At 34.0% G+C, this 25,779-nt stretch overlaps 1 protein-coding gene across 20 annotated transcripts in view; it reads right to left on the bottom strand.

The window, feature by feature from the left end:
* NBEAL1 (neurobeachin like 1) overlaps positions 1-25,779 on the bottom strand; it is a 312,588-nt gene that overhangs the window by 188,981 nt on the left and 97,828 nt on the right. For all 20 annotated transcript variants that reach the window (XM_077154757.1, XM_077154758.1, XM_077154760.1 and 17 more), the window contains 4 exons: positions 21,244-21,326; positions 13,985-14,070; positions 9,187-9,493; positions 8,426-8,532 (listed from right to left, as the gene is read on the bottom strand). In XM_077154757.1, coding sequence (XP_077010872.1) covers positions 8,426-8,532; positions 9,187-9,493; positions 13,985-14,070; positions 21,244-21,326 — 583 coding nt within the window. The remainder of the gene's footprint in view (positions 1-8,425; positions 8,533-9,186; positions 9,494-13,984; positions 14,071-21,243; positions 21,327-25,779) is intronic.

Genomic DNA, 25,779 nt, shown 5'->3' with positions numbered 1-25,779 from the left:
CTAGACCTTTATCTGATATGTCGTTTCCCAAATATTGTTTCCCATTGTGTAGGCTGTCTTTCTACTTTCTTGATGAAGTTCTTTGATGCACAAAAGTGTTTAATTTTGAGGAGTTCCCATTTATTTATTTCCTTCTTCAGTGCTCTTGCTTTAGGTTTAAGGTCCATAAAATTGCCTCCAATTGTAAGATTCATAAGATATCTCCCTACATTTACCTCTAACTGTTTTATGGTCTTAGACCTAATGTCTTTGATCCATTTTGAGTTAACTTTTGTGTAGGGTGTGAGATATGGGTCTTCTTTCATTCTTTTGCATATGGATATCCAGTTCTCTACGCACCATTTATTGAAGAGACTGTTCTGTCCCAGGTGACTTGGCTTGACTGCCTTATCAAAGATCAAATGTCCATAGATGAGAGGGTCTATATCTGAGCACTCTATTCGATTCCATTGGTCGATATATCTATCTTTATGCCAATGCCATGCTGTTTTGACCACTGTGGCTTCATAATATGCCTTAAAGTCAGGCAATGTAAGACCTCCAGCTTCGTTTTTTTTCCTCAAGATGTTTTTAGCAATTCGGGGCACCCTGCCCTTCCAGATAAATTTGCTTATTGGTTTTTCTAATTCTGAAAAATAAGTTGTTGGGATTTTGATTGGTATTGCATTGAATCTGTAAATCAATTTAGGTAGGATTGACATCTTAACTATATTTAGTCTTCCAATCCATGAACACAGTATGCCCTTCCATCTATTTAGGTCTTCTGTGATTTCTTTTAGCAGTTTTTTGTAGTTTTCTTTATATAGGTTTTTTGTCTCTTTAGTTAAATTTATTCCTAGGTATTTTATTCTTTTAGCTGCAATTGTAAATGGGATTCGTTTCTTGATTTCCCCCTCCGCTTGTTCATTGCTAGTGTATAGAAATGCTACAGATTTTTGAATGTTGATCTTGTAACCTGCTACTTTGCTGTACTCATTTATTAGCTCTAGTAGTTTTCTTGTGGATTTTTCCGGGTTTTCAATGTATAGTATCATATCGCCTGCAAACAGTGATAGTTTTACTTCTTCCTTTCCAATTTTGATGCCTTGTATTTCTTTTTCTTGTCTAATTGCTCTGGCTAGAACCTCCAACACAATGTTGAATAATAGTGGTGATAGTGGACATCCTTGTCTTGTTCCTGATCTTAGGGGGAAAGTTTTCAATTTTTCCCCATTGAGGATGATATTAGCTGTGGATTTTTCATATATTCCCTCTATCATTTTAAGGAAGTTCCCTTGTATTCCTATCCTTTGAAGTGTTTTCAACAGGAAAGGATGTTGAATCTTGTCAAATGCCTTCTCTGCATCAATTGAGATGATCATGTGATTTTTCTGCTTTGATTTGTTGATATGGTGTATTACATTAATTGATTTTCTTATGTTGAACCATCCTTGCATACCTGGGATGAATCCTACTTGGTCATGATGTATAATTCTTTTAATGTGTTGTTGGATACGATTTGCTAGAATTTTATTGAAGATTTTTGCATCTATATTCATTAGAGAGATTGAATATCTTTGCCTGGTTTTGGTATGAGGGTGATGTTGGCTTCATAGAATGAATTAGGTAGTTTTCCATCCGCTTCAATTTTTTTGAAGAGTTTGAGGAGAGTTGGTACTAATTCTTTCTGGAATGTTTGATAGAATTCAGATGTGAAGCCGTCTGGTCCTGGACTTTTCTTTTTAGGAAGCTTTTGAATGACTAATTCAATTTCTTTACTTGTGATTGGTTTGTTGAGGTCATCTATGTCTTCTTGAGTCAAAGTTGGTTGTTCATGTCTTTCCAGGAACCCGTCCATTTCCTCTAAATTGTTGTATTTATTAGCGTAAAGTTGTTCATAGTATCCTGTTATTACCTCCTTTATTTCTGTGAGGTCAGTAGTTATGTCTCCTCTTCCATTTCTGATCTTATTTATTTGCATCCTCTCTCTTCTTCTTTTTGTCAATCTTGCTAAGGGCCCATCAATCTTATTGATTTTCTCATAGAACCAACTTCTGGCCTTACTGATTTTCTCTATTGTTTTCATGTTTTCAATTTCATTTATTTCTGCTCTAATCTTTGTTATTTCTTTCCTTTTGCTTGCTTTGGGATTAGCTTGCTGTTCTTTCTCCAGTTCTTCCAAGGGGACAGTTAATTCCTGCATTTTTGCCTTTTCTTCTTTTCTGATATAGGCATTTAGGGCAATAAATTTCCCTCTTAGCACTGCCTTTGCTGCGTCCCATAAGTTTTGATATGTTGTGTTTTCATTTTCATTCGCCTCGAGGTATTTGCTAATTTCTCTAGCAATTTCTTCTTTGACCCACTCGTTGTTTAGGAGTGTGTTGTTGAGCCTCCACGTATTTGTGAATTTTCTGGCACTCTGCCTATTATTGATTTCCAACTTCATTCCTTTATGATCCGAGAAAGTGTTGTGTATGATTTCAATCTTTTTAAATTTGTTAAGACTTGCTTTGTGACCCAGCATATGGTCTATCTTTGAGAATGATTCATGAGCACTTGAGAAAAAGGTGTACCCTGCTGTTGTGGGTTGTAATGTCCTATAAATGTCTGTTAAGTCTAGCTCATTTATAGTAATATTCAGATTCTCTATTTCTTTATTGATCCTCTGTCTAGATGTTCTGTCCATTGATGAGAGTGGTGAATTGAAGTCTCCAGCTATTATGGTATATGAGTCTATTTCCCTTTTCAGTGTTTGCAGTGTATTCCTCACGTATTTTGGGGCATTCTGGTTCGGTGCGTAAATATTTATGATTGTTATGTCTTCTTGTTTAATTGTTCCTTTTATTAGTATATAGTGTCCTTCTTTGTCTCTTTTAACTGTTTTACATTTGAAGTCTAATTTGTTGGATATTAGTATAGCCACTCCTGCTCTTTTCTGGTTGTTATTTGCATGAAATATCTTTTCACAACCTTTCACTTTCAACCTATGTTTATCTTTGGGTCTAAGATGTGTTTCCTGTAGACAGCATATACAAGGATCCTGTTTTTTAATCCATTCTGCCAATCTATGTCTTTTGATTGGGGAATTCAGTCCATTAGCATTTAGCGTTATTAGTGTTTGGATAATATTTTCCTCTAACATTTTGCCTTTTGTATTATATATATCATATCTGATTTTCCTTCTTTCTACACTCTTCTCCATACCTCTCTCTTCTGTCTTTTTGTATCTGACTCTAGTGCTCCCTTTAGTATTTCTTGCAGAGCTGGTCTCTTGGTCACAAATTCTCTCAGTGACTTTATGTCTGAGAATGCTTTAATTTCTCCCTCATTTTTGAAGGCTAATTTTGCTGGATATAGGAGTCTTGGTTGGCAGTTTTTCTCTTTTAGTAATTTAAATATATCATCCCACTGTCTTCTAGCTTCCATGGTTTCTGCTGAGAAATCTACACATAGTCTTATTGTGTTTCCCTTGTATGTGATGGATTGTTTTTCTCTTGCTGCTTTCAAGATCCTCTCTTTCTCTTTGACCTCTGACATTCTAACTAGTAAGTGTCTTGGAGAACGCCTATTTGGGTCTAATCTCTTTGGGGTGCGCTGCACTTCTTGGATCTGTAATTTTAGGTCTTTCATAAGAGTTGGGAAATTTTCAGTGATAATTTCTTCCATTAGTTTTTCTCCTCCTTTTCCCTTCTCTTCTCCTTCTGGGACACCCACAACACGTATATTTGTGCGGTTCATATTGTCCTTGAGTTCCCTGATACCCTGTTCAAATTTTTCCATTCTTTTCCCAATAGTTTCTGTTTCTTTTTGGAATTCAGATGTGCCATCCTCCAAATCACTAATTCTATCTTCTGTCTCTTTAAATCTATCATTGTAGGTATCCATTGTTTTTTCCATCTTTTCTACTTTATCCTTCACTTCCATAAGTTCTGTGATTTGTTTTTTCAGTTTTTCTATTTCTTCTTTATGTTCAGCCCATGTCCTCTTCATGTCCTCCCTCAATTTATCGATTTCATTTTTGAAGAGGTTTTCCATTTCTGTTCGTATATTCAGCATTAGTTGTCTCAGCTCTTGTATCTCATTTGAACTATTGGTTTGTTCCTTTGACTGGGCCATATTCTCAATCTTCTGAGCGTGGACCGTTATCTTCTGCTGCTGGCGTCTGGGCATTTAGTCAGATTTACCTGGGTGTCGGACCCAACAAGGTTGTAAGATTTTTCTGTGAAATCTCTGGGTTCTGTTTTTCTTATCCTGCCCAGTAGGTGGCGCTCGTGGCACACGTTTGTCTCACGTGTTTGGAAGGGATCCCCCCGGTCACCGATCTCCGTGGCCTGGGCATTTCCGATCCAATTCTCTCCGTTGGTTCGGGGGGCCGCGCGTGGTGGGGGCATCAGCCACCGCGGCTTGAGGGGACCCTGTGGCTGGTCGCCGGCCACAGCGTGCCCTGGGAATTCGCCACCGGACCAGGAAGTCGCCCGCGGGGGAGGGGCGTCGGTCACCGGCCGCCGCAGCCTGGGGAATTCCCCACCGGACCAGGAAGCCGCCCGCGGGGGAGGGCCACCGCGGCTTGGGTAGCCCTCTGATCCGAGACTCGTAGCCGGACCAGGATGCCGCCCGCAAAAGAGGGGCGCCGGCCACCTTGGCTTGGGAAACTTGCCTTTCCGAGACTCTCAGCCGGCCCGGGAAGGAGGGAGGGAGGCTAGCTGATGGAATTTTAGGGGATTTTTTTTTCTTACTGTTTCAAGTTTTCTACAATGAACATGTTTCAAAAATACACATGTACTTCAAAATTTTCAGCTGTACATTTTTTATTCGAATACATCATAAAACATTTGCTAAGTGCAAAATTCAATAAACACTACCCTCACCAAGCCCTCTCCTCATTTCACTAGCTAAGTATTTGTATAAAGCATCCCAATCTGGCTTGAAAGTAAACCAACTAAGTGATAAGTCGTATTAATATTTTTACTGACGTTGATTCTGACTTGAAAAAAAATTCATCTGAGAAACAAATTTCAAAGCAAGCCAGAGGTCTATAATTCTTGATGGCATCTATAGCTCACCCAACACCAAGCGAAAATTTGCTTAAAATTTTCTATTCATCTACTGCAGAGCTGTAACTGTTAATTTCTAAAGTCTGAGATGCTGAACTACTTGTGTATAACCTGGTTGTTCCCTAGAACTTAGGGTATTTGTGTCACACCTGAGGCGCACAGTTAGAGCCCTGAAGCTATGAAAGTCAGTATTACTCCATAAAGCAACTGATAAAGTTGAAAAACGGATCAAATTTCAAATAGAGATCTGACTGAAGTTGATCTGGATTGGACTGAGGTCAACCAGAAAACAGGGTAAACAATGATATGGTCTATATTTTAAAATTTCAACTTCTGTGTGATTCCAAAGGAAGAGATGTTTACCTGTTGCAAAATTTATATTTTTGGTAGCACAATATCTAATTTTACTTGTATGGTCAACTTATTCAAACACCATAATTACATGGAATCTTGAATAGGGAGTGAGATCTTGTCAGTTTGTACAGGTCAGCATTATGCCCCAATACATCCCAGAATAATTTGGGCAGAGAATACAAAAGTACTTGCAAAGCCCCCTGGAGGTACTAAGAAAAAGGAGAAAATATTAAACTTCCCCATCTGAGGAATTCCTGATATTTTCACAAGCATTGCAGATAACCAATTTAATAGACCAAGCCTTTGATCTTGGGACTTGCCCCTATGAAACTTATTCCTGCAAAGGAGTACCTAAGCCTACTTATAACTGCCAGAGAACCTCATTTGTTGCTAAATGTAGCTTCTTCTCTAAGCCAATTTGGTAGGTGAACTTACAGCCCTCCCTCCACCCTTTACATGGGACATGACTCCCAGGGGTATAAATTTCCCTGGCAATGTGGAACGTGACTCCTGGGGATGAGCCAGGACCTGGCATTATGGTACTGAGAAAGCCTTCCTGATCAAAAGAGGGAAGAGAGAAATGAGACAAAGTTTCAGTGGCTAAAAGATTTCAAACAATATCGGGAGTATCCTAGAGATTATTCTTATGCATTATATAAATACCCCATTTTATTCATAGTGAATTGGAGTGGCTAGAGGGAAGTATCTGAACCTGTTGAACTGCATTCCAGTAGCCTTGATTCTTAAAGGCGATTGCATAACTATATAGTGTTTACAATGTGACCGTTTGATGGTGAAAACCTTGTGGCTAATGCTACCTTTATCCAGAATATGGACAGATGAGTAAGAAATAAGGACAAACAAATAAATAAATCATGGGGGGTTGTATAAGGAAAGGGTAAAAAAAAAATTGGTACACGGCAATACTAGTGGTCAATGAGAGGGAGGGGTAAGGGGAATGGGATGTATGGGGTTTTTTTTCTTTTTTCTCTTTATTTCTTTTTCTGGAGTGATGTAACTGTTCTAAAAATGATCAAGGTGTTGAATACACAACTATGTGATGAAAAAATAAAATAAAGTGATCATTCTTACCTTTTAAAATTATGCAAATTAAGAATTATGACATAATTTCTTTTTAAAGTGAGGGAAAGATTAGAGGAAAGTTTCTTTGAAGAAAAATAGTTATACCCAGAACTAGAAAAATTAATGGATTCCTACAAACTAGAAACATGATTCTAAAGAAGTTTAAAACTAACTTTTTCTTTAAATTCAGAAGCATATGGACATAACTTCTTAACCAAATAACACCATTAAAGCATTTAGTACAGTGATAAATGGAATGATTATACAACTTACATTTAACAAAAATTCCTATTACATAAGATGATTATTTTTTAATTGAATGTTCATATTGATAATATGTTACCTTTAATTTATTAACATTCAGGTTCATAGCATCAGAATTAAAAAACTGTTAGGAAGGATATTAATAGGAGTATACTAGTATTCTCAAAGAGGTCAAATTAGTCCTTATTTTAAATTTCTAGAAAATATTGTTGCAACTTTATATTTCTTAATTTATTTGGAATTATCTAGAGGTTTATCTAGAGTTGTTGAAAATTCTGTAGTATAACATATGAAAGTAAAAAACAAATCCATTCTAATAACTTAATTTGTCATAATCTATAATTTGGTTATAAATTGGTCATACTCATAGTCACTATCAATTCTGGCCTAAATTTTACAAAAGCATCCTAACAGGTCTCACTTCTTCCATGTAACAGCCAAAGTAATCTTTTAAATTATGCATCTGGTCACATTCTCTTCCATTCAAACCTTCTACCACTTTCCTATTGCACTCAATGCAAAAATCACCACAGTCCTTACCATGGTCTGTAAGACCCTATGTAATTTAGCCTTTGGCTCCCTCTCTGACTTCATCTGCAGCCATATTAGACTACTTGCTGCTCCTCAAACACACCAAGGGTGCCCCCACTTCAGGGCCTTTCGTGTTCTGACTGAAGGTCTGATAATCTGTGTGGCTTGCTCTCTCAAATTCTATATATCTTTGTTCAAAGACCCCCTTATTGGAGTCTTTCCCTGAATAATAATAGTACAAAGGACATTTAAATATACTGTACCCAGGTTCATTTTAACAGTTTATCTCAATGATTTGTCATTTGTTCACTCTCTCCCCATATAAATACATATACCCACATTCATACAATAGCAATATCTCTCCTCCTAGGAATGTTCTATTCCTCTTTCAAATGTTAATTTTCTTTAAGGCACTTACCATCACCTAATAATCTATATATTTATGTTTGTTGTCTCACCCTTGACCAAAATAAGCTACACAAGGGCAGGTTATTTGTGTGTTTCCACAGTCCTAGAGCAGTGTATGACACATAGTTGGAGCTCAAAAATATTTGTTATTTACTCATTCAAATAATTTACTTCTTTCATAAAAAAGATTTTTCAGTCAATGACATACAATTTGAGTTGGAATAATAGGTTTACACTGAGCAATCCAAGTGTTTTATCTAATATTCCTTACAATCAGTACCATATGTTTATAAGATGGGTAACTTTTTTAGGTTTACAGAATGTGGTCAAAGACACAGTTTCCATGACAAACTGAATTGTTTTTCAAAGAACTAAAAGCAAGTTGTGATCATCTCTTGATATGCTCTCACATAAACAGCTAGCCAAGAGATCAGAAGGAACTAATGATTTCAAGGGCCTCAAGGAAATTACTGACCAAGTGTAGAATTGATGTGAAAAATAAAATGCTTCATGAACAGAAATGCTCATAATACAAAGAAATTTATTTCCAGTTTGACTCTATTCAAAGTATTTGGACAATTATAAACATGATATAATGCTGGTTCAATTCAAGACAAAACGTGGTTACCCAATTAAATGCAAACATTAATTACACAAATTTACTGATTATAATATTTGAAACAAATCTGAATCAAAACATAAACAACACAATAGCTTCTTAAAACCAAAGACAATAAAAGTAGAAAAAATACCTTGCAGTTCTGTAGCAGTCGTATGAGATGTTCAAAGCAGTTACTATTAAGAAAAATGGCCTGAAGGACAGGCCTATCTGTGCACTCTAACATGGCTGTGATGGTATCTAGGAAAATAAAAATAAAATTGTTTATGTAAAAGTGAAAGATTTGGGATCATACAAACATTTACTCCAATCATATTTTTAATTTAGGCTTTTCAGTTGAGAAAAGATATAAACTAATTGAGAAATAATAGGGATGAAGAACAGAAAACAAATTCTGTACTTGTTATGTGATAGGAAAAATAAGTTTTATATTTTATTATTTCAAATATTTAACTTTTTATATATGAGTGGTATTTAAATTTACCATAGATTTGTTTTAATTGTTCTTCTATTATATGGCTTCAGTCTAAACTAACTATGGCACCTAACTTGTTTTAATAAGCAGCACCTGGTTATGTCTGGCAACACAGTTTCATTTACATACTATTAAATTAATATATGATAATTATGAAAATGAGACTTAGATAATGAATCCATTTGTGATATGTTCTGCTTTCTTTTTTCTTACTGAACGGATATCCTCATCCAAAAATCAAGGGACAGGTGGCATGGGCAAAACCTTAGTCCTAACAAAAACAGAATTCTCATCTGCCATGCCAGAGACCTGGGTTCGATTCCCAGAGCATGCCCATGTAAAAAAACAACCAAACAACAACAAAAAAAACATAAATAAAATAACAGACTCAGAAAAAACTGTCTTTGTGTAATACTCACTCAACATTTTGATCTGTAGACCTATGAACCGGGCTTCCCATTGTCTGGACCTCTTTTGATTAGGTAAAGCTGAATGATCTGAATTCATTAATTTAAAATAGTTTTCCAAAATAGAACTGGTTTCCACTTGGCGCTGGTCAGAGCTGCTAGTCAAAAGGATATGTACCACTTCTGTAAGGCACTTCAGAGTTAGTTCTACTTTTCTACCAACTTCTTCAGGATCTCTATCCTCCCAGGAATCACAATCTGCCAAAACTCGCATAAGAACTTCCAATGTGGCTGGAGAAATTGCTTGCAAAGCATTTCTCTGAAAAATTAGAGACAATAAAGATAAAACCCAAACCTAAATGAAGTTCTGTATGTATGCAACAACAAAGAGAATTTAGTAATTGTGCAGACAGTTTTTTCTCTTAATGAATCAAAATACATTTTAAGCAGGTACTTTAGTAAATTCTGTAGGTGGTTTTATACACATATTACATTTTCTCTTCCTCAATACTAACAGCACTCTGATTTTATTGAGGGTAGGAATCTGCCCACATAGAAAACTTACTTTCTAGTATTTCTTGCAGCTATGGGTATGCATGTGAGAGAGTTCTGGTCAAGGATGTTTGACAGGAAACTATCTAGAAGGCATCACTTTACAAATGAAAAGGGAAGAACTTTTTACCTTGGCTCTTTCAACCTTTTTCCTGACTAGAATGCAGACTCGCTATTTGTAACCACCTTTAAATAAGAGAAGACTAGTGCAAGAATCAAATTAAAAGGCTAGAGAGAGCAAAGCAGCAATAGTGAAAGACCTCAGGTCCTTGATGATATGATTAAGCTGCCATACACCCAGAACTGCCTACATCTGGTTTTCTTACACAGGATGGAAAAAAAAAGCTCAATTTGATTAAGCTTGTTAGGTTTTCTGTTGGTTATAGCACACGCATTCTAACTGATAGAGATTTACAAGATGATTATGTTTGCTCTCATTTTACAAATGTATTTCTAAAATGCCAGAAACTAAGTATTGGTAGCTACATTGAGGTGACCTGTAGAATTGGAAATAAAAATATATAATGCCATGGGTGCAGGGGTGGTTCAGTGGTAGGATGTTCACCTTCCATGCAGGAGACCCGGGTTCAATTCTTGAACCATGCACCCCCCCCCAAAAAAAAATACATATATATATTACCCAAAATCATTAGTTGAAATATAATGAATCAGAACATAATTATGTAAAGTCATTTGAAAGTAACAGCACGTAGACCATCAGGACTCATAACAATCAATAATCATTAACATAATATCCATAGCAAGTGCTACTATAAAAGAAACTGCTAAAGGTTCAATATTTATTCTCTCCTATCTTATTAAGAGAACCCCAGTTGTTTTCTAGGCACATGACTACCTAGAAGATTACATTTCCTAGCCTCTCCTACGGCCCAAGAAGCAAGTTTCACCAAGTATTTAACTGGGATATTTATGCTTTCTTTGCTGACATATGTCCAAGTTTGGTAAATGGGATCAGTAAGAAACTGTCAGCTTTTTTCAGCATCTTCTTAAAAAATAGTTGGCACATGCTGTTTGTCTCCTTTATCATCTCTCCATCCTTCTTTGTGCCCAAAATGCAGACATCATGGTATGAACTCTTGAAGCTACCTTGCAGCATGAGGTACAAGCGAAGATGACAGATTAATAGTCAGAAGGAACCCAAGTCCCTGAAGATCCTAGAGATGTGATATTTACTCTGATCTACTTATTGCTACTTTGATTTTACTGAGAGAGAAATAAATTCCAAATTTAAACTGTTATAATTTTAGTATCAACTGCTACTTACAGCAGATCTTAAATATAATTGATAGAATTGTGATTTAGTTAGTTCTTGTAAGGGCAGACACTTTGTTAAGTGATTTAAATATATATCATTTAGTCCTTATGACTATGCTGAGGTATGACTTTTATACTACAAAAAAAAGGGAAATAAATGCATGTAAATAGTTTATTTAAGGTCACACAAATAATTAGAGATAGACATGGGATTCAAATCAATGTCAGCATGTCTCCAAAGCCACTTGCTTTCAATATAACACAAAACAGAATTACTTTGATTGTATTAACAGATCTAAAGAGCCAATATGTCAATGGGAAGCCCAGGCACAAAGCTTTGGGAAGGGAGACCAATCACTGAACTTCAATATTTCAACTCTTTATGAGAAGGCCATTCCTATACCTTTAGATATTTAATTCATCTAAATAACCTTGTACTGATGTCATATTCAACAAGCAACCTTCTGACTTCCACATAGATCTAACTGTAGCTATGATCTGATCACAAGGGTTTTGAGTATTTTCAGTGCATAAAATTATAAATTCGTCTTCTAGTATTTACTTAATTTTCAGTGAGTTTTAATTACTAGAGTCTACCAAGCTTGATTAAACCTAGGGACTAACAAGAATGAATCTCTGTGTGTTCAAAAACAGAATGCAATACAACCAGCTCCTTCATTAGTCAACAACAATGCCACTTCTGTTTTCATTCATGTATACTTATTGATTCTTTTTCTCAGTGGAGGACAAATGTTAGAAATAAGGTAGTTACCATTCTAAAAGGAGGGTATCAACCAATAAAAGAAGGTGACTGAGCAAACTTAAGCTGAAAAATAAGATACCGGTCACCATCCCTCTCACTTCAAGGAGATTCTTATCTTCTACCCCAGTGAAGAGGAGAATGTAAAGTACCCAGCAGGAAACCTAAGCAGTGATTCTGGCCAGGCCTAAAAAACAGATAGGGTAAGAAAACAAAATAGAAGGGAATTTCAAAAGGGCTCTATAAGCTAACAGAATATTGTACTAGGGTAAGAAGGAATAAAAATAATAAAGAAAAAAAATGCCATCACATACAAAGGCTATTCCCTGGATAAAAAAAATAGAAACAAAAAATGGAGAAAAGACAAGGCAGAAGTAGAACTGTATAATTACCTCCCAGATAAGAAACTCTTAATGTCAGAATGGAATTCTTAAGGTTAATACACAAAAATATAAATCTAAACTGGGTATATTAAATAAAAAAAGGATTGTCTAAATATATCAAACTGTTTATGAAATTCACTTGAAAAATAAGGATTACAGTCTCTTAAATCTCCAAATTGAAGAGAAAATAATAGATAAGTTATAAAATAATCAGAAATTTCCTACTGCTGTAAGATTAAAAGAGGTTCGTGGACTCAAATAAATGTTTAAGTATTAACCTCCTTATTGTCTTCCTAAAGATAAGTAAAGATTTCTTCCTATGCACCCAAGAAAAAGGTAATATACCAGTATATTATTGGTATAATTTTAAATGTTTAAATAAAATTTACGTTTTTTAAAATAGAGGTTTCCAAGGCTTTAAATAAAATTATAATTTAAACATGTAATATGGTATAATGTAAAGAACATAGTATATTAAAGTTAGTAGGACAATGTTTCATGTGAAAGAAAAGATAATTCCATCCTTAATTTAAGACAAAAGTGAAAGTGAGACAGCATGTAGAAGAAAGGAAGGGAGGGAGGGAAGGAGGGAAAGAAAATAATAAAGAAACAAGTCTTAGTAAATTTAAATTCAAATCATTGAAATGAAGAGGACCACAGAATTCAGGGAACCTCTGGACTTGGATGGGAAAATGTTGTGTCTTTATTTTCACTAATCTCTAACTGAAATTTAGTATTTTCTTTAATGTTATACATAGCAACAAATCACAATATAATTAACACTCCTTATGACTTTGTCACCAAAGAAATCTATACATTTGCACATATTACAATTGTTATAGTACCTTGAAACAAAATTACATTACTAGACTTGCTGCTAGATCTTTTTATTTAGTAGTTATAAAAAAGAAGCACATAGGGACCCATGGGTGGTTCAGTGGTAGAATGCTCGCCTTACATGCAGGAGACCCAGATTCGATTCCCGGACAATGCACCACCACTGCCCAAAAAATAAGCATATAGTACTATGTCACAGATTTGTTTTATTAGCATTTGGACGACTGCATTTCCATATTGATTGTGTCATTTATAATCATTCAATTATACATTTTATTTTAGGCATTCAAAAGCATTCTGACAAGAGGCTTTATCAGATGGTCAATGGAGTTTGAGGTATAAAAAAGTGTTAAGAATCCCTGACCTAAGCTATATGGCTTAAGAGCACATGTAGAATGTACTTTCTTAATTATAATCTTATTGTTACATGGTTGCTATAGTTAAAATTTACCACATACAGCTTTTAAGTCACCCAACTTTTTAAGAAATTCATAAACAGTACTAGATCTCCTTTCTTGTAAATAATAAAAGACTAGTTGGGCTCACCGAAAAAAATGCATATGAATCTAGCATATATGCATTTTGTAATTATAAGTAAGCTGAAGACTGACTAAATATTTGGAAGCCAAACCGAGAGAGTTTTATTTCATCAAGTGGACTAATAGCATTTGAAAGCCAGGACAATTAAAATATCATGACGTTCAAAAAAAGAAAGGACTACATTGTTTCCTGGAAAATCTACAAAAGCCAACAGAAATTGTTAAGCATGTTATTTGCCCAGTAATTTTATTATTAGTACTAGTATTATTATTTAGGGTATTTTGTAAGTTAAAAAAAAAATGGAAAGAAGTAGATAAGTTTTAAAGAAGATACAAAGCTAGAAAAATATTTGTATGGTTAATAAAATTATAAAAAGACAAAGACTATAAATTCAATAATCCATGAAAAGCTCTTTGCATTGTTAACTATTACTTTATATATTAACTTTCAACACCTTCCTCACCTGCCCACCGGCTACAATGGCTCCAAATAGGTGCAATAAGCAACACTTAAGAGTTTCCTTGAGATGTTCACTTTCCTGAAAACATTCTGTGAATATAATAAACAAATAAATAAATAAGATTTCTCTTTCACAGTATGATTTATCTCTAAGGAATGATTGACATTGAAGCATAAAGTACTATTTGTGAAGGCTAAATTTGTTAAAAGGCAAGAATTATATGCATTTTTTTCACAGGAAAAGAAAAGAAACCATCAATTGGGTAGAATTTTAGGTATATTATTTATATTATCTCATTTAATTCTACTAAACCCCACATGAGAGCAATACTTCACCCCCATTTATAAGTCCTTTCTAGTGCCAATATTGTAAAATTCTATAACAATTTTTCTTTAAATATTACATATTTTTATTGTATACATTCTCCACCATAATGTCTTTGTTTTGTTTTAATTTAAAATGCCCTGGTTATTAGTATATCATTTTGTATTGTGGTAACATATATACAACATAAAATTTCACATTTTAACCACTTTCAACAATATAATTCAGTGGTAGTAATTATATTTTTAATATTCTGCAACCATCACCACCATCCATACAAAAAAACTTTTTCAGCATCCAAAACAGAAACTTTCTCCACATTAAGCAATAATTTCCCATGACTGCCTTATCCCCAGCCACTGGTAACCTCTAACCTACTTTCTCTAGATATTTCATATAAATGTAATCATGCAATACTTGTTCTTTTGTGTCTGGCTTATTTCACTTAGCATAATTTGAAGATTCATCCATGTTATAGCATATCAGCACTTCATTCATTTTTATGGCTGAGTAATATTTCACTGTTTGACTATACCACAGTTAGACTTTCTATTCATCTATTGATGGACACTTGTATTGTTTCTACCTTTTGTCTATTACAAAGAAAGCTTCTTTGAACATTGGTGTATAAAGATCAGTTCAAGTCCCTGTTTTTAATTCTTTTAGGTATATACCTAGGATTGGAATTGCAGGGTCATATGGTAATTCCACATTTCGGTTTCTGAGGAACTGCCAAACTGTTTTCCACAGTGGTCGCACCATTTTACATTCCCACCAACTTAATATGAGCGTTTCTATTTTCCCACATACTTGTCAACACTTATTATTTTTATATCTTTTTTAATAACTGTTCGAGTGGGAGTGATGTATATTTCACTGTGATTTGTATTTGAATTTCCCTAATGGCTAATGATGTAGAATATCATTTCATATGTTTATTGTTTATCTGTATGTCTTCTATGGAGAAATACCTAGTGAAGTTCTTTTCACGTTTTTTAATTGGATTGTCTTTTTGTTTCGAGTTGTAGGTATTGTATCTTAACATACACATCTGCTTTTGTCAATTCTATGATTATAGAGCAAAGCACTACATCTACGTATCATAATTTACTTAACCTGTTCTCTACTGATAAACTTTTATACATCTCCCCTTTCTTTTGATGCTGCTAAAAATTCTGAATGAACATCCTTTTGCATATATCGTTACACACAGAGAAGATTATAGCAATGGAGTTACTTCCAATGGTATATATATAACAAATATTACCAAAATGGGACAGTTTTGAGGTAAAAAAGTACTGATAGAAATTTATAATGAAAACAATCAAGTCATTCCAGTGATGTTAGAATAACTGCCTTCCTGCTATGAAACAACTAGAAAACTGGACAAAAGTTTCTAAAGATTGGGTCACAGAACTGTGATATACAAAAGAAGGGAAACAAACAAAATGAGTCCAAGGATTATCACTACTTCCTGCTTGGAAACACTTTCTGGACAACTGCACAAGAAGGAGGATCCTAAAAGAACATAACCATCTTGCTGAATTGAGAGAGAAATCAAAGTTCCAGAAGGCTGAGGTATGGGAAATTGTAAAGCACAGCACTGGAGAGGAGGAAGCTATATGGAGAAAGATCTTCAGAAAGATGCATACAATTCCCTTTGAGTCTGAGTCCTCACATGAGTAGTATGAATTATCAAAAGATGAACACAGAATTACTAGGAAGCCATAACCTGAATAATTCTCAGATGTTATACAAGGATGGGAGATGGCAGTCCATTCAGCCAAAGTGGTTACACAAGAAAGATAACACATATGAAGGATGTAATATTGTATATATATTCTAAGCATAAGACTGATGAAATGGCTATATTAGTATCTGACAAAGTAGGAAAAGACTATTTTCAATGCAATGTAAGGAATATTTCATATATAGGGGGAGAGATTTCATTTCAAAAACAGGTCAATTTATCCAAGGTTGCAAAGTCCACTCAATCGGGAAAGAACAGTCTCTTCAACAAATGGTGATGGGAAAACTGGGTAAACATATGCAAAGAATGAATGAGGACCCCTATTTCACACACTATACAAAATTTAACTTAAAATGGATCAAAGATCTAAATACAATAATCACAACTACAAAATTCCTAAAAAAATTCAGGGAAGCATCTTCAGGATCTTGTATTAGACAATGGTTTCTTACACCATACCCAAAGCACAAGCAACAAAAGGAAAAAACTGATAAATTTTGACCATCAAAAATTTAAAATTTCTGTGCAAAGGACTATCATAAATGTAAAAAAGATAACCCACTCAATGGGAGAAAATCTATGAAAACCACATATCTCTTAAGGGCTTAGTATTCAGAATATATAAGAAAATCCTTCAATGTAACAATAAAAAGACAAACAACCCAAATAAAAAAACTGGGCAAAAGACCTGAACAGTCATTTCTCCAAAAAAGGACATATAAATGGGTAAAAAGTACACAAAAAGCTGTTCAACACCATTAGCTATTAGGGAAACGCAAATCAAACCATAATTAGATACCATTTCACACCTACTAAAATGCTTACTATTGTAAAAATAGAAAATTACAAGTGAAGGAGAGAATGCAGAGAAATAGGAATATTCATTCATTGCTGGTGGGAACACACAATGGTGCAGGCACTATGGAAAAGTTTGGCAGTTCCTCAGGAAGCTAAGTATAGAATTATCATATGACCCAGCAATCCCTCTAATACACTTAAAAGAACTTGAAAGCAGAGACTCAAACAGATATTTGCACACTGATGTTTGTAGCAGCATTATTCACAGTTGTCAAAAGACGGAAGTAACACAAGTGTCCATCAACCAATAAATGGATAAACAAAATGTAATATATTCATCCAATGGAATATAATTCAACATTAAAAAAAGGAATGAGATTCTTGTTCATGCAATAATGTGGATGAACCTAGAAGACATTATGTTGAGTGAAATAAGCCAGACACAAAATTAAAAATATTGTATTATCTCACTGAAATGAAATAATTAGAATAAGCAAATTCATAGAGTTAGAATCTAGAACATAGGTCATGAGGAACTGGGTTAGAGGTGGGGGATCAGGAAGTAATGCTTAAATTGTACAGAGTTTCTATTTGGATTGATTGTAAAGTTTTGGAAATGGTTAGTGGTGATGGTAGCTCAATATTGTGAGTGTAATTAACGGCACTGAATTATATATGTGAAAGTGGTTAAAAGGGGAAATTTTAGGTCATATATATGTTAATAGACTAAAAAGTAAAAGATAAAACAGGACTGTACAACATGATGAACTCTACACAAAACAACGGACTATGGTTAATAGTACAATTATTAAAACATTCTTTTATGAATTATAACTAACGTACCAAACTAATGCAAAGTGTAATTCACTCTAATGTAAACTATGACCCAACAATTCCTCTAAATGGCTATTGTTAATAATACAATTATAATATTCTTTCATCAATTGTAACAAAGGCACCACAATAATGGAAAGTGTTAAAAATGTGTGTGGGGAGGGCTATATGAGAAAACTGTTTTTTTAAATGAGTTTTCTGTAAACCAACAACCTCTCTAATTAAAAAAAAAATTTAAAGAAAACTATGATTAATATTGTAAAAGTAGACAACATGCAAGTTCTGGTGTGTAATTTTGGCACAATAATGGAGATTTTAAAAATAATTAAATGCAAATGTTTGAATTGTAAAACACAATAGAGATGAAGAATGACTTCTATGGGTTCATCAGTAGACTCAACATAGCTGAGGAAGGAATAAATAAACTTGAAGATGTGTTGGTAGAAATTACCCAAATGAAATACAAAGATTAAAAAAAGTGAAAATAAAATATACTTTAGAACATATGAAACTGTGGGAACACATGAAATGGTCTAAAATGAGGAAAAAGAAGAAATAGAAATGGACATAAAAATACTCGCCAATAATTTTCCATAATTAACGACAGATATCAAACCATAAAACCTAGAAGTTCAGAAAACACACAGCAGGATAAATTTTTTTTTTAATTCAGGCACATCATTTTTAAGCTGCTGATAATGAAAGAAAAAGAGAAATTTAAAGGTATTCAGAGTAAACAGACCACATAAACAATAACTCCAGTAACCTGGATTAGCTATATACTGATATATTATCAGGAGTAAAAAGGGATATCGCATAATGATAAAATAATCAAGTTTGTAAGAATACATAATCCTGAATGTATAGGCACCTAATGACAGAGCTTCAAAACACTTTTTTTAACCATATGATCATTCCATTCTTGTTATATAATCAATAACTCACAATATCATCACATAGCTGTATATTCATCATGATCATTTCTTAGAACATTTGCATCAATTCAGAAGAGAGAAATAAAAATTCATACATACCATACCCCTAATCCCTCCCTTTCATTGATCACTAGCATTTCAATCTACTAAATTTATTTTAACATTTGTTCCCACTATTATGTATTTATTTTTAATTCATATGTTTTACTCATCTGTCCATAAGGAAGACAAAAGGAGCACTAGACACAAGGTTTTCACAATCACACAGTCACATTGAGAAAGCTATATCATTATACAGTCATCAAGAAACATGGCTACTGGAATACAGCTCAACATTTTCAGGCAGTTTCCTCCAGCTTCTCCATTAAACCTTTACTAAAAAGGTAATATCTATAAAACACTTATGTTTCATCACTTTACAATTAAAAAAAAAAAAAACAGGTCAATTTATCAAGATGATGTAATAATTCTGATGGTGTTTCCACCTAATTACCAAGCTCCAACATATATAAAGCAAAAAATGACTGAAGTAAATGGTCAAAAGGCAGATGCAACAAAAATGTATATAACAGAGAATGTATAATCAAAATGGGCTATATTTATGCAATGCAATATTATTCAGCGATGAAAAGGAATGAGGTTCTGATACATGCTATCACATGTATGAAGCTTAAAGGTATTACATTGAATGAAATAAGCCAGACAAAAGGACAAATGTTATATAATCTCATTTATATGAAATACCTAGAATAGGCAAATTCCTAGAGCTAGAATGTACATTAGAGGTTACCAGGGTCTGGAATTAGGGAGTAGTCATAGAGAATTAATTGCTGAGTGTACAAAGTTTCTGTTTTAGTAATGAAAAAGTTTTGTTAATGGATGGTGGTGATGATTACACAACATTGCAAATTGTAATTAATGTCCTGAATTGTACACTTAAAAATGATTAAAATGGCAAATTTAACATTATATATATTTTATCACAATGAAAAGGCCAATTAAATGGGAAAAAATATCCCCAATAATCAAATTTGGAATAATTTTAGCATCAAAAAAGGTTAATGACTATAACGGATAATTAAACATTGAATAAATAGAAATCATTGTGTCCACAGCGATACTCAAATAAGAGAAAATGTAAACTTATTTGCTCATCAGAAATGACTACGATACAAACTCACTTGAAAGCAGAAACTAAAAGGGAAAAATTTAAGCCTTTTAGACTGCATTTTTAGGAACAACTGTAGCTCATCCCCAGTTGATGAGAGAAAATTCTTTTTTACAGAAGAATATAACAGCAAATAAATGTATAAGGGATGACAGAATTAGAAAATCCCACGTTTACAACCCTAAATTAATGAATTAAATAATTCATTCAGATACACGTCATCAGTGCATATTAAAACATAATATGAAAAGATATTGGAAAACAAGATATGTGCCTAAGTATCATACGAAGGGTAACTTACTAAATTCCAAAAGAAAAACTGTATCATTATAATGAAGAGATTTTATCACCAGTGTGAGTTAATGAGTTAATAAAGGTTTAGCAAAACCCTTGTACCTTCTCTTTGGGAAAATGTATCCAGAATTATTTCATTGGAAATGTGACAAATGTGAACTATCACTTGTCTTACCAGGCAACTTTAGTTATGGTAAAAATGGCCCATGATCTGGTCTGAGAGGAACAAGAATGAGCTATAAATGCCTGTGCGAACTTATAACTTGAGGCTTCTCTGATTGCAATAAAACATAATTGAGGCATTTCCCTTCCCAGGATTTGGAAACTGTTATTCCCACAAGCTATTATAAGATATAACTGCTTATATGCAGTGTGGGCTTTTAAGCTAGGGAGGCTCCCACATCCACAAACCCTCACTTGAAGAAACAAAGAATAGCCCTTGAACTACTGTGAGGCCTCCTGTTGAACAGAAACACATTATACTGTTCTACTGGAATGCTGGGTCTTCTGTCCTCTAAGTAAAACTAGTGCAAGAAATGTCCTATTGTGGACATGTGAGTTTGATTGTCTACTTGAAGCCATTATAACCACTGGTGCTCAAGTACAGCAGGCATTGTAATCACCTTCATCAATCAATCAAACAAGAGAATTATTGCCGTCTTGTTTTATTTCTCAGGAAAAAAAGAAAGAAAAAAGAACTGGAGCAAGTGGGCAATATATTAAATCCTACAAATTCAAGTGGGAAATACAAATTCGAGTGGCAAATACACAGTGCTCCTTTTGTATTATGTATAGTTGTTTTTTTTGGTATAATTTTGACATGATATATTTTTTTATACGGAAGAAATCTAAGGCATATTATAGGCCACACATACTGTGGCAGAATTTCTTAAGGTTTACAGTTTCAGAAAAAAATATTCTAAAATATACCATTGTCATTAAAATATTCAGTTATTCTCAAAAGAAAAACACTTTGAGAACCGTAAATTAAATAAACTAAGAACAAAAATCACAGCCAAACACAATTCAAGTACTCTAGTAGTAGGTTCTTACAACTTTCATCTTATATATTCACAAAGTTGAATCAAGGTCAGAATCAATGTAAGAATAAGAAAGCAAGATAAAAATCAAAGTTAGAGATATACAATGTATTACTTACGGTAAAAGAAAGGGACAAACTCCACCGTGAGAGAAGCTGGTTTGTATTTCTGTCTGCTCTTTTCCACAGTACTAAGGATTCGTCTATCATTAAAAATAAGTGAATAAATTATAACATGGACAAGTGGTATGGCACAATTATAAAACAAATTTAATTTTTAATTTTGATCTGTGTATTCAATGATACATCTTGATGATTTGCTTAATCTTGAAAATAAGTTAAATCAATAAGTTAAATTCCATCAATTAAAGATTTCTTCATTAAAGGATTTCTTCCTTGGAATTAAGCAACATTTTAAAATTGCGTAACGGCCAAATACAGCAGCCAGGTTAAGTCTTCAAAGTCTTCCTATCAAATGGAAATTGATAAAGGAGTCTGGCCTTAAATTTTCCATTCTGTAAAAGAACATTGCAGTACTACTAATTTGACAGCTAAGGCTAGTAGCTCATTACTACAGTACAACTGAAATTCATCAGAAATCAGGCTACTGCTGCCACTTTCTGATGCACAAAAGTCCAAAAGCATTAACATCATTCATCTTACGGATATAGTTCCAGTATGCACCGGGATTATTTTGTTTTTAATGACAGTTCCAATAGTTTTAATGGCTATAATATTTACACAGACTTTGGTAAGACCAACACAAACTAAATGTGCTTTCACTAAGAACATTTCATAATCCCTATATTTGTTTTTTATTTCAAACACATTACTGCATCTTATTAATTAAGATCATTATCAGAGATTTATTTGTCAATAAAAAATTTACTGGAGTTTCAAATAACAAATTCAGTTATATAGTAGAAAAATTAATTTTAAAAGGATGAAAATGTCTTAGGTTTCTCCATGAGATTATTTCTATTTTGTGCATTTATTATAAATTACAGCATGAACTAATAGATATCCAAGAAACACAGACAATAATAAATATCCTCACCTGATTAACATAAAGAAATGTACTTTTGCAATCTGGGATTAATGACTCATTCAAAGACACTGTATTAGATATAACATATAAATAATTTCCATTACAATTACAGAAATTTAATACGCTAACAAAGAAAAGTGGTGAGAACTATTATACTTCTTTTAATACAAATATTAAGGCATAACTAATTTGGACTGCATGTTTTCAACAAATTGTTAGCAGAGCTGAAAATGAACTAGCTCTTGTATGATTTTTAGCACATAGCATACTTGAATCCTCCATTATCATGTGATGATATTTAGGCCAAGTCTGTAGCATTTAGCAAATACTAATATATGTCAACTGGTTTCTGAGAGGACTCCACCACGTTTGTATTTATCTCAGTTTTCTAAGTTCATGTCCACTGATTAATTTAGTTGTGCTTCTTTTTTGTGTCCCCATCATATCCAGAATATAACTCTTTTTCTTAATTTTTAAACTTTTAATTTAGAAATAATTTCAAACTCTCAGAAAAGTTGCAAAAACAAGAATAATACAAAGGACATCAAAATATAATTTACCCAGGTATATTATTAACATTTTATTCCCAACTGATTAATGATGGGAATCTTCTCCCCTCCAGTCCAGAGTCAGGTTTTATATTGGGTTGTTGTGTCTCTTCATCCTCCTTTAATCTAGAACACTGCTGTGGTAGGTAGATTCAGTTGTCAACTTGGCCAGGTGAAGGCACCTAGTTCTGTTGCACCTAGTTCTGTTGCTGTGGACATAAGCCAATGGTACACGAACCTCATCTGTTGTTAATTACATCTGCAGTCGGTTAGGAGGCGTGCCTGCTGCAATGAAGGACATTTGACTTAATTGGCTGGTGCTTAAATGAGAGAGCACAACGTAGCACAGCCTAAGCAGCTCAGCCCAGGCTCATGGAGATGAAGAAAGAAATCACCCCAGGGAACGCTGTTGGAACCCAGAGGTCTGGAGAGAAGGCCAGCAGAGACCATCCTGTGCCTTCCCACGTAAGAAAGAACCTCAGTGGAAAGTTAGCTGCCTTTCCTCTGAAGAACCAACAAAATAAATTCCCTTTTATTAAAACCCAATCTATCTCTCGTGTGTTGCATTCTGCCAGCTAGCAAACTAGAACAACTGCCAGCCTTTCATTGTGACATTTTAAAAGAATACTGTCTCTCCATCACTTTATTTCATCAGAATGTTCTTCATTTTGGATTTGCTTACTGTTTCCTCACAATTGGGTTCAGATTATGCATTCTTGGCTAGGATACCATAAGAGTAATATGGGTCCTTCTCAAGAGTTATCACATTTGGAGACACTTGAGAGGTATATGAAGTACATCTGCTTCTAACTGATTATTTTAATTTTGATCATCCAGTTAAGATACTGTTGAGTTTATCTATTTATAATTACTAATTTTTCCTTTGCACTTAATAAGTAGTCTGTGAGGAGCACCTGAAAACCATGCTTTCTCTTTTCCATTATCCTCTCTATCTACCAAGCCAGTCAATTACTGATATGGAAATTGTGAATTATTTCCCCAATGGTTTATAATTCTTTACTGTGATTATTTTAGTACAAGCACTGTCCCAAATTTGGCCAGCAAGAGCCCCAGAGTATAACTTTAATGTAATTAAATTATTTTTCTCTGTGCACAGCCAATAAATCTTATTGAACTTGTTCTGGGCACAAATAAAACTTTTTTAATATAGACGTGAATGAATAAAAAAGTTATTTTGAGGGAAGATTTCTTTTCCTAAACTTATTTCAGTTCTACTTAAGGAAACCTTTCTAATTATATGAGGTTCTGCAAGCAGAATCAAAATCAAGCTAACAGGTTAATCAAATCTATTAATCTAATCTAAGCACATGGAGGTATGAAAAATATCCATCTGTTTCATCAAACAAGAAAATAAATAATTATAATGGCTTTGTATTTAGAATTATACTAATTTTAACACAATGAAAAAGGAAAAAATACATAAATACATACTTCAAATTTCTATTTAATGCACAATCAGATGAATAAATAAGGTATAAGTATTTGCTACTGATTCCTTGAATGAGTCTCTTGTGAGCTACAGAGTTTTCCTAATTCCATGATTTATGTGTATTATGTTTCCTATCCCTGTCAAAGTCATATGCAAAATGAAAGAAACCAAAATCTAAATCACTACTTTAACCATTTACCTCTGAAGTATAATTCACACATCATGGGCAAGTAATGCATATTACAGATGAGAAAGATATGGACTGCTTCTAGCATAATTCCTGGTATATATAATGCATATGCTCATTAAATGCAACCACTCATCCCTCTACTATGCATTCTGCCTCCTGCTGCCATCCCACATATGCATAATTCTCTTTCTACCTTATGTTATAGTACTTTAAGTTCTTTTTTGTTTTTAGCTCTCAAAATGTGTTTTCTTTCCCCAAGTACCAATTTTATTGGTTTTAATTTGTTCTGATATATATTTTTATTCTCTCTCTTTTTTGCCCATCTTTAAATTCATTCTGCTCTAATTATTCCTTTTAAAATCTTCTCCGTCATTTTCTAACCATGATTTTCTGTTCCTCTTTCCATATCTGTCTTGATGCGTATAAAGAAAAATTCCATGTAATTGTTTCACAATTTAAAGGGGTCTCTTAGATTTGTCAATACTGGCAAGTTCAAGGTAGAGGATGTGTGTGTTTTAGTTTTCTAAACTGCTCAAGCAATTACCATTGAGTCAGGTTAAAGAATTTGTCAGGTTAAACATGATTTTAACTTGAAAAAATCAGGCTGCTCATGATTTTGAAGCTGAAAGTCCAAATGAGGTGTCATCAAGGTGATGCTTTCTTCTTGAAGACTAGTATGTTAGGGCTGGCTGTCAGTAATCCTTGGCCCTTGGCTGCTCTGTCACATGGCAAGGCACACAGCAACTCTCCTGGCCCTGCTGTTGTCTTCCAAGTTCCAATGGTAATCAGCATCTTGCATCCGTGGCTTTTCATTCTCCGTCTGAATTTCATTCCACGTAAAGGACTCCAGTAATGAGGTTAAGTCCCATCCTGGTTGGGCTGGGTCACACCTTAACTGGAAGAAATCTCGTCAGAAGGTCCTACTTACAATGAGTTCACACCCACAGGTACAGATTAAGTTTAGGAATCTGTTTTTTTTTTCTGGGGAATATATAGCTTCAAACCACCACAATGGGGAAGTACCAAGAGTGAGAGAAAGAGAAATACTTCCCTCTTAAATCCATGGCATAAATTTCAAAATAGAGAGACTATAGTCAGGAACCAAAGAGCTGAAAAAGAGAAATCTTGATAAAGAGTCACGAGTAGCACATAGACAAAGGCAAAAGGTTGTCACTAGAGTTGGCTAGTTTGGAAAAGCAACAACAACAGTATTGTCACTAGTGCTACTAGCCAAATATTTCCATTTCTACCCATTGGGAGTAGGGAGAATTGAACTTCTTGGCCCCATTTTGGTAAATGTGGCTGTGTGTCTAGTTCTGGCCAATCAGTTCAAAATTAAAATGAGATGTATCACATGTCATGTCCAGAAAAATACATTAAATTGCCAACGTAAGAGTTTTCTTTCACCTCTCATGAGAGA

Source organism: Tamandua tetradactyla, chromosome 3 (genome assembly GCF_023851605.1).
Source record: "Tamandua tetradactyla isolate mTamTet1 chromosome 3, mTamTet1.pri, whole genome shotgun sequence".
In the NCBI taxonomy this organism is placed as follows: Eukaryota; Metazoa; Chordata; class Mammalia; order Pilosa; family Myrmecophagidae; genus Tamandua; species Tamandua tetradactyla.
The sequence above is the reverse complement of the archived record's forward strand: the minus strand, read 5'-3'. Positions and strand labels throughout refer to the sequence as shown.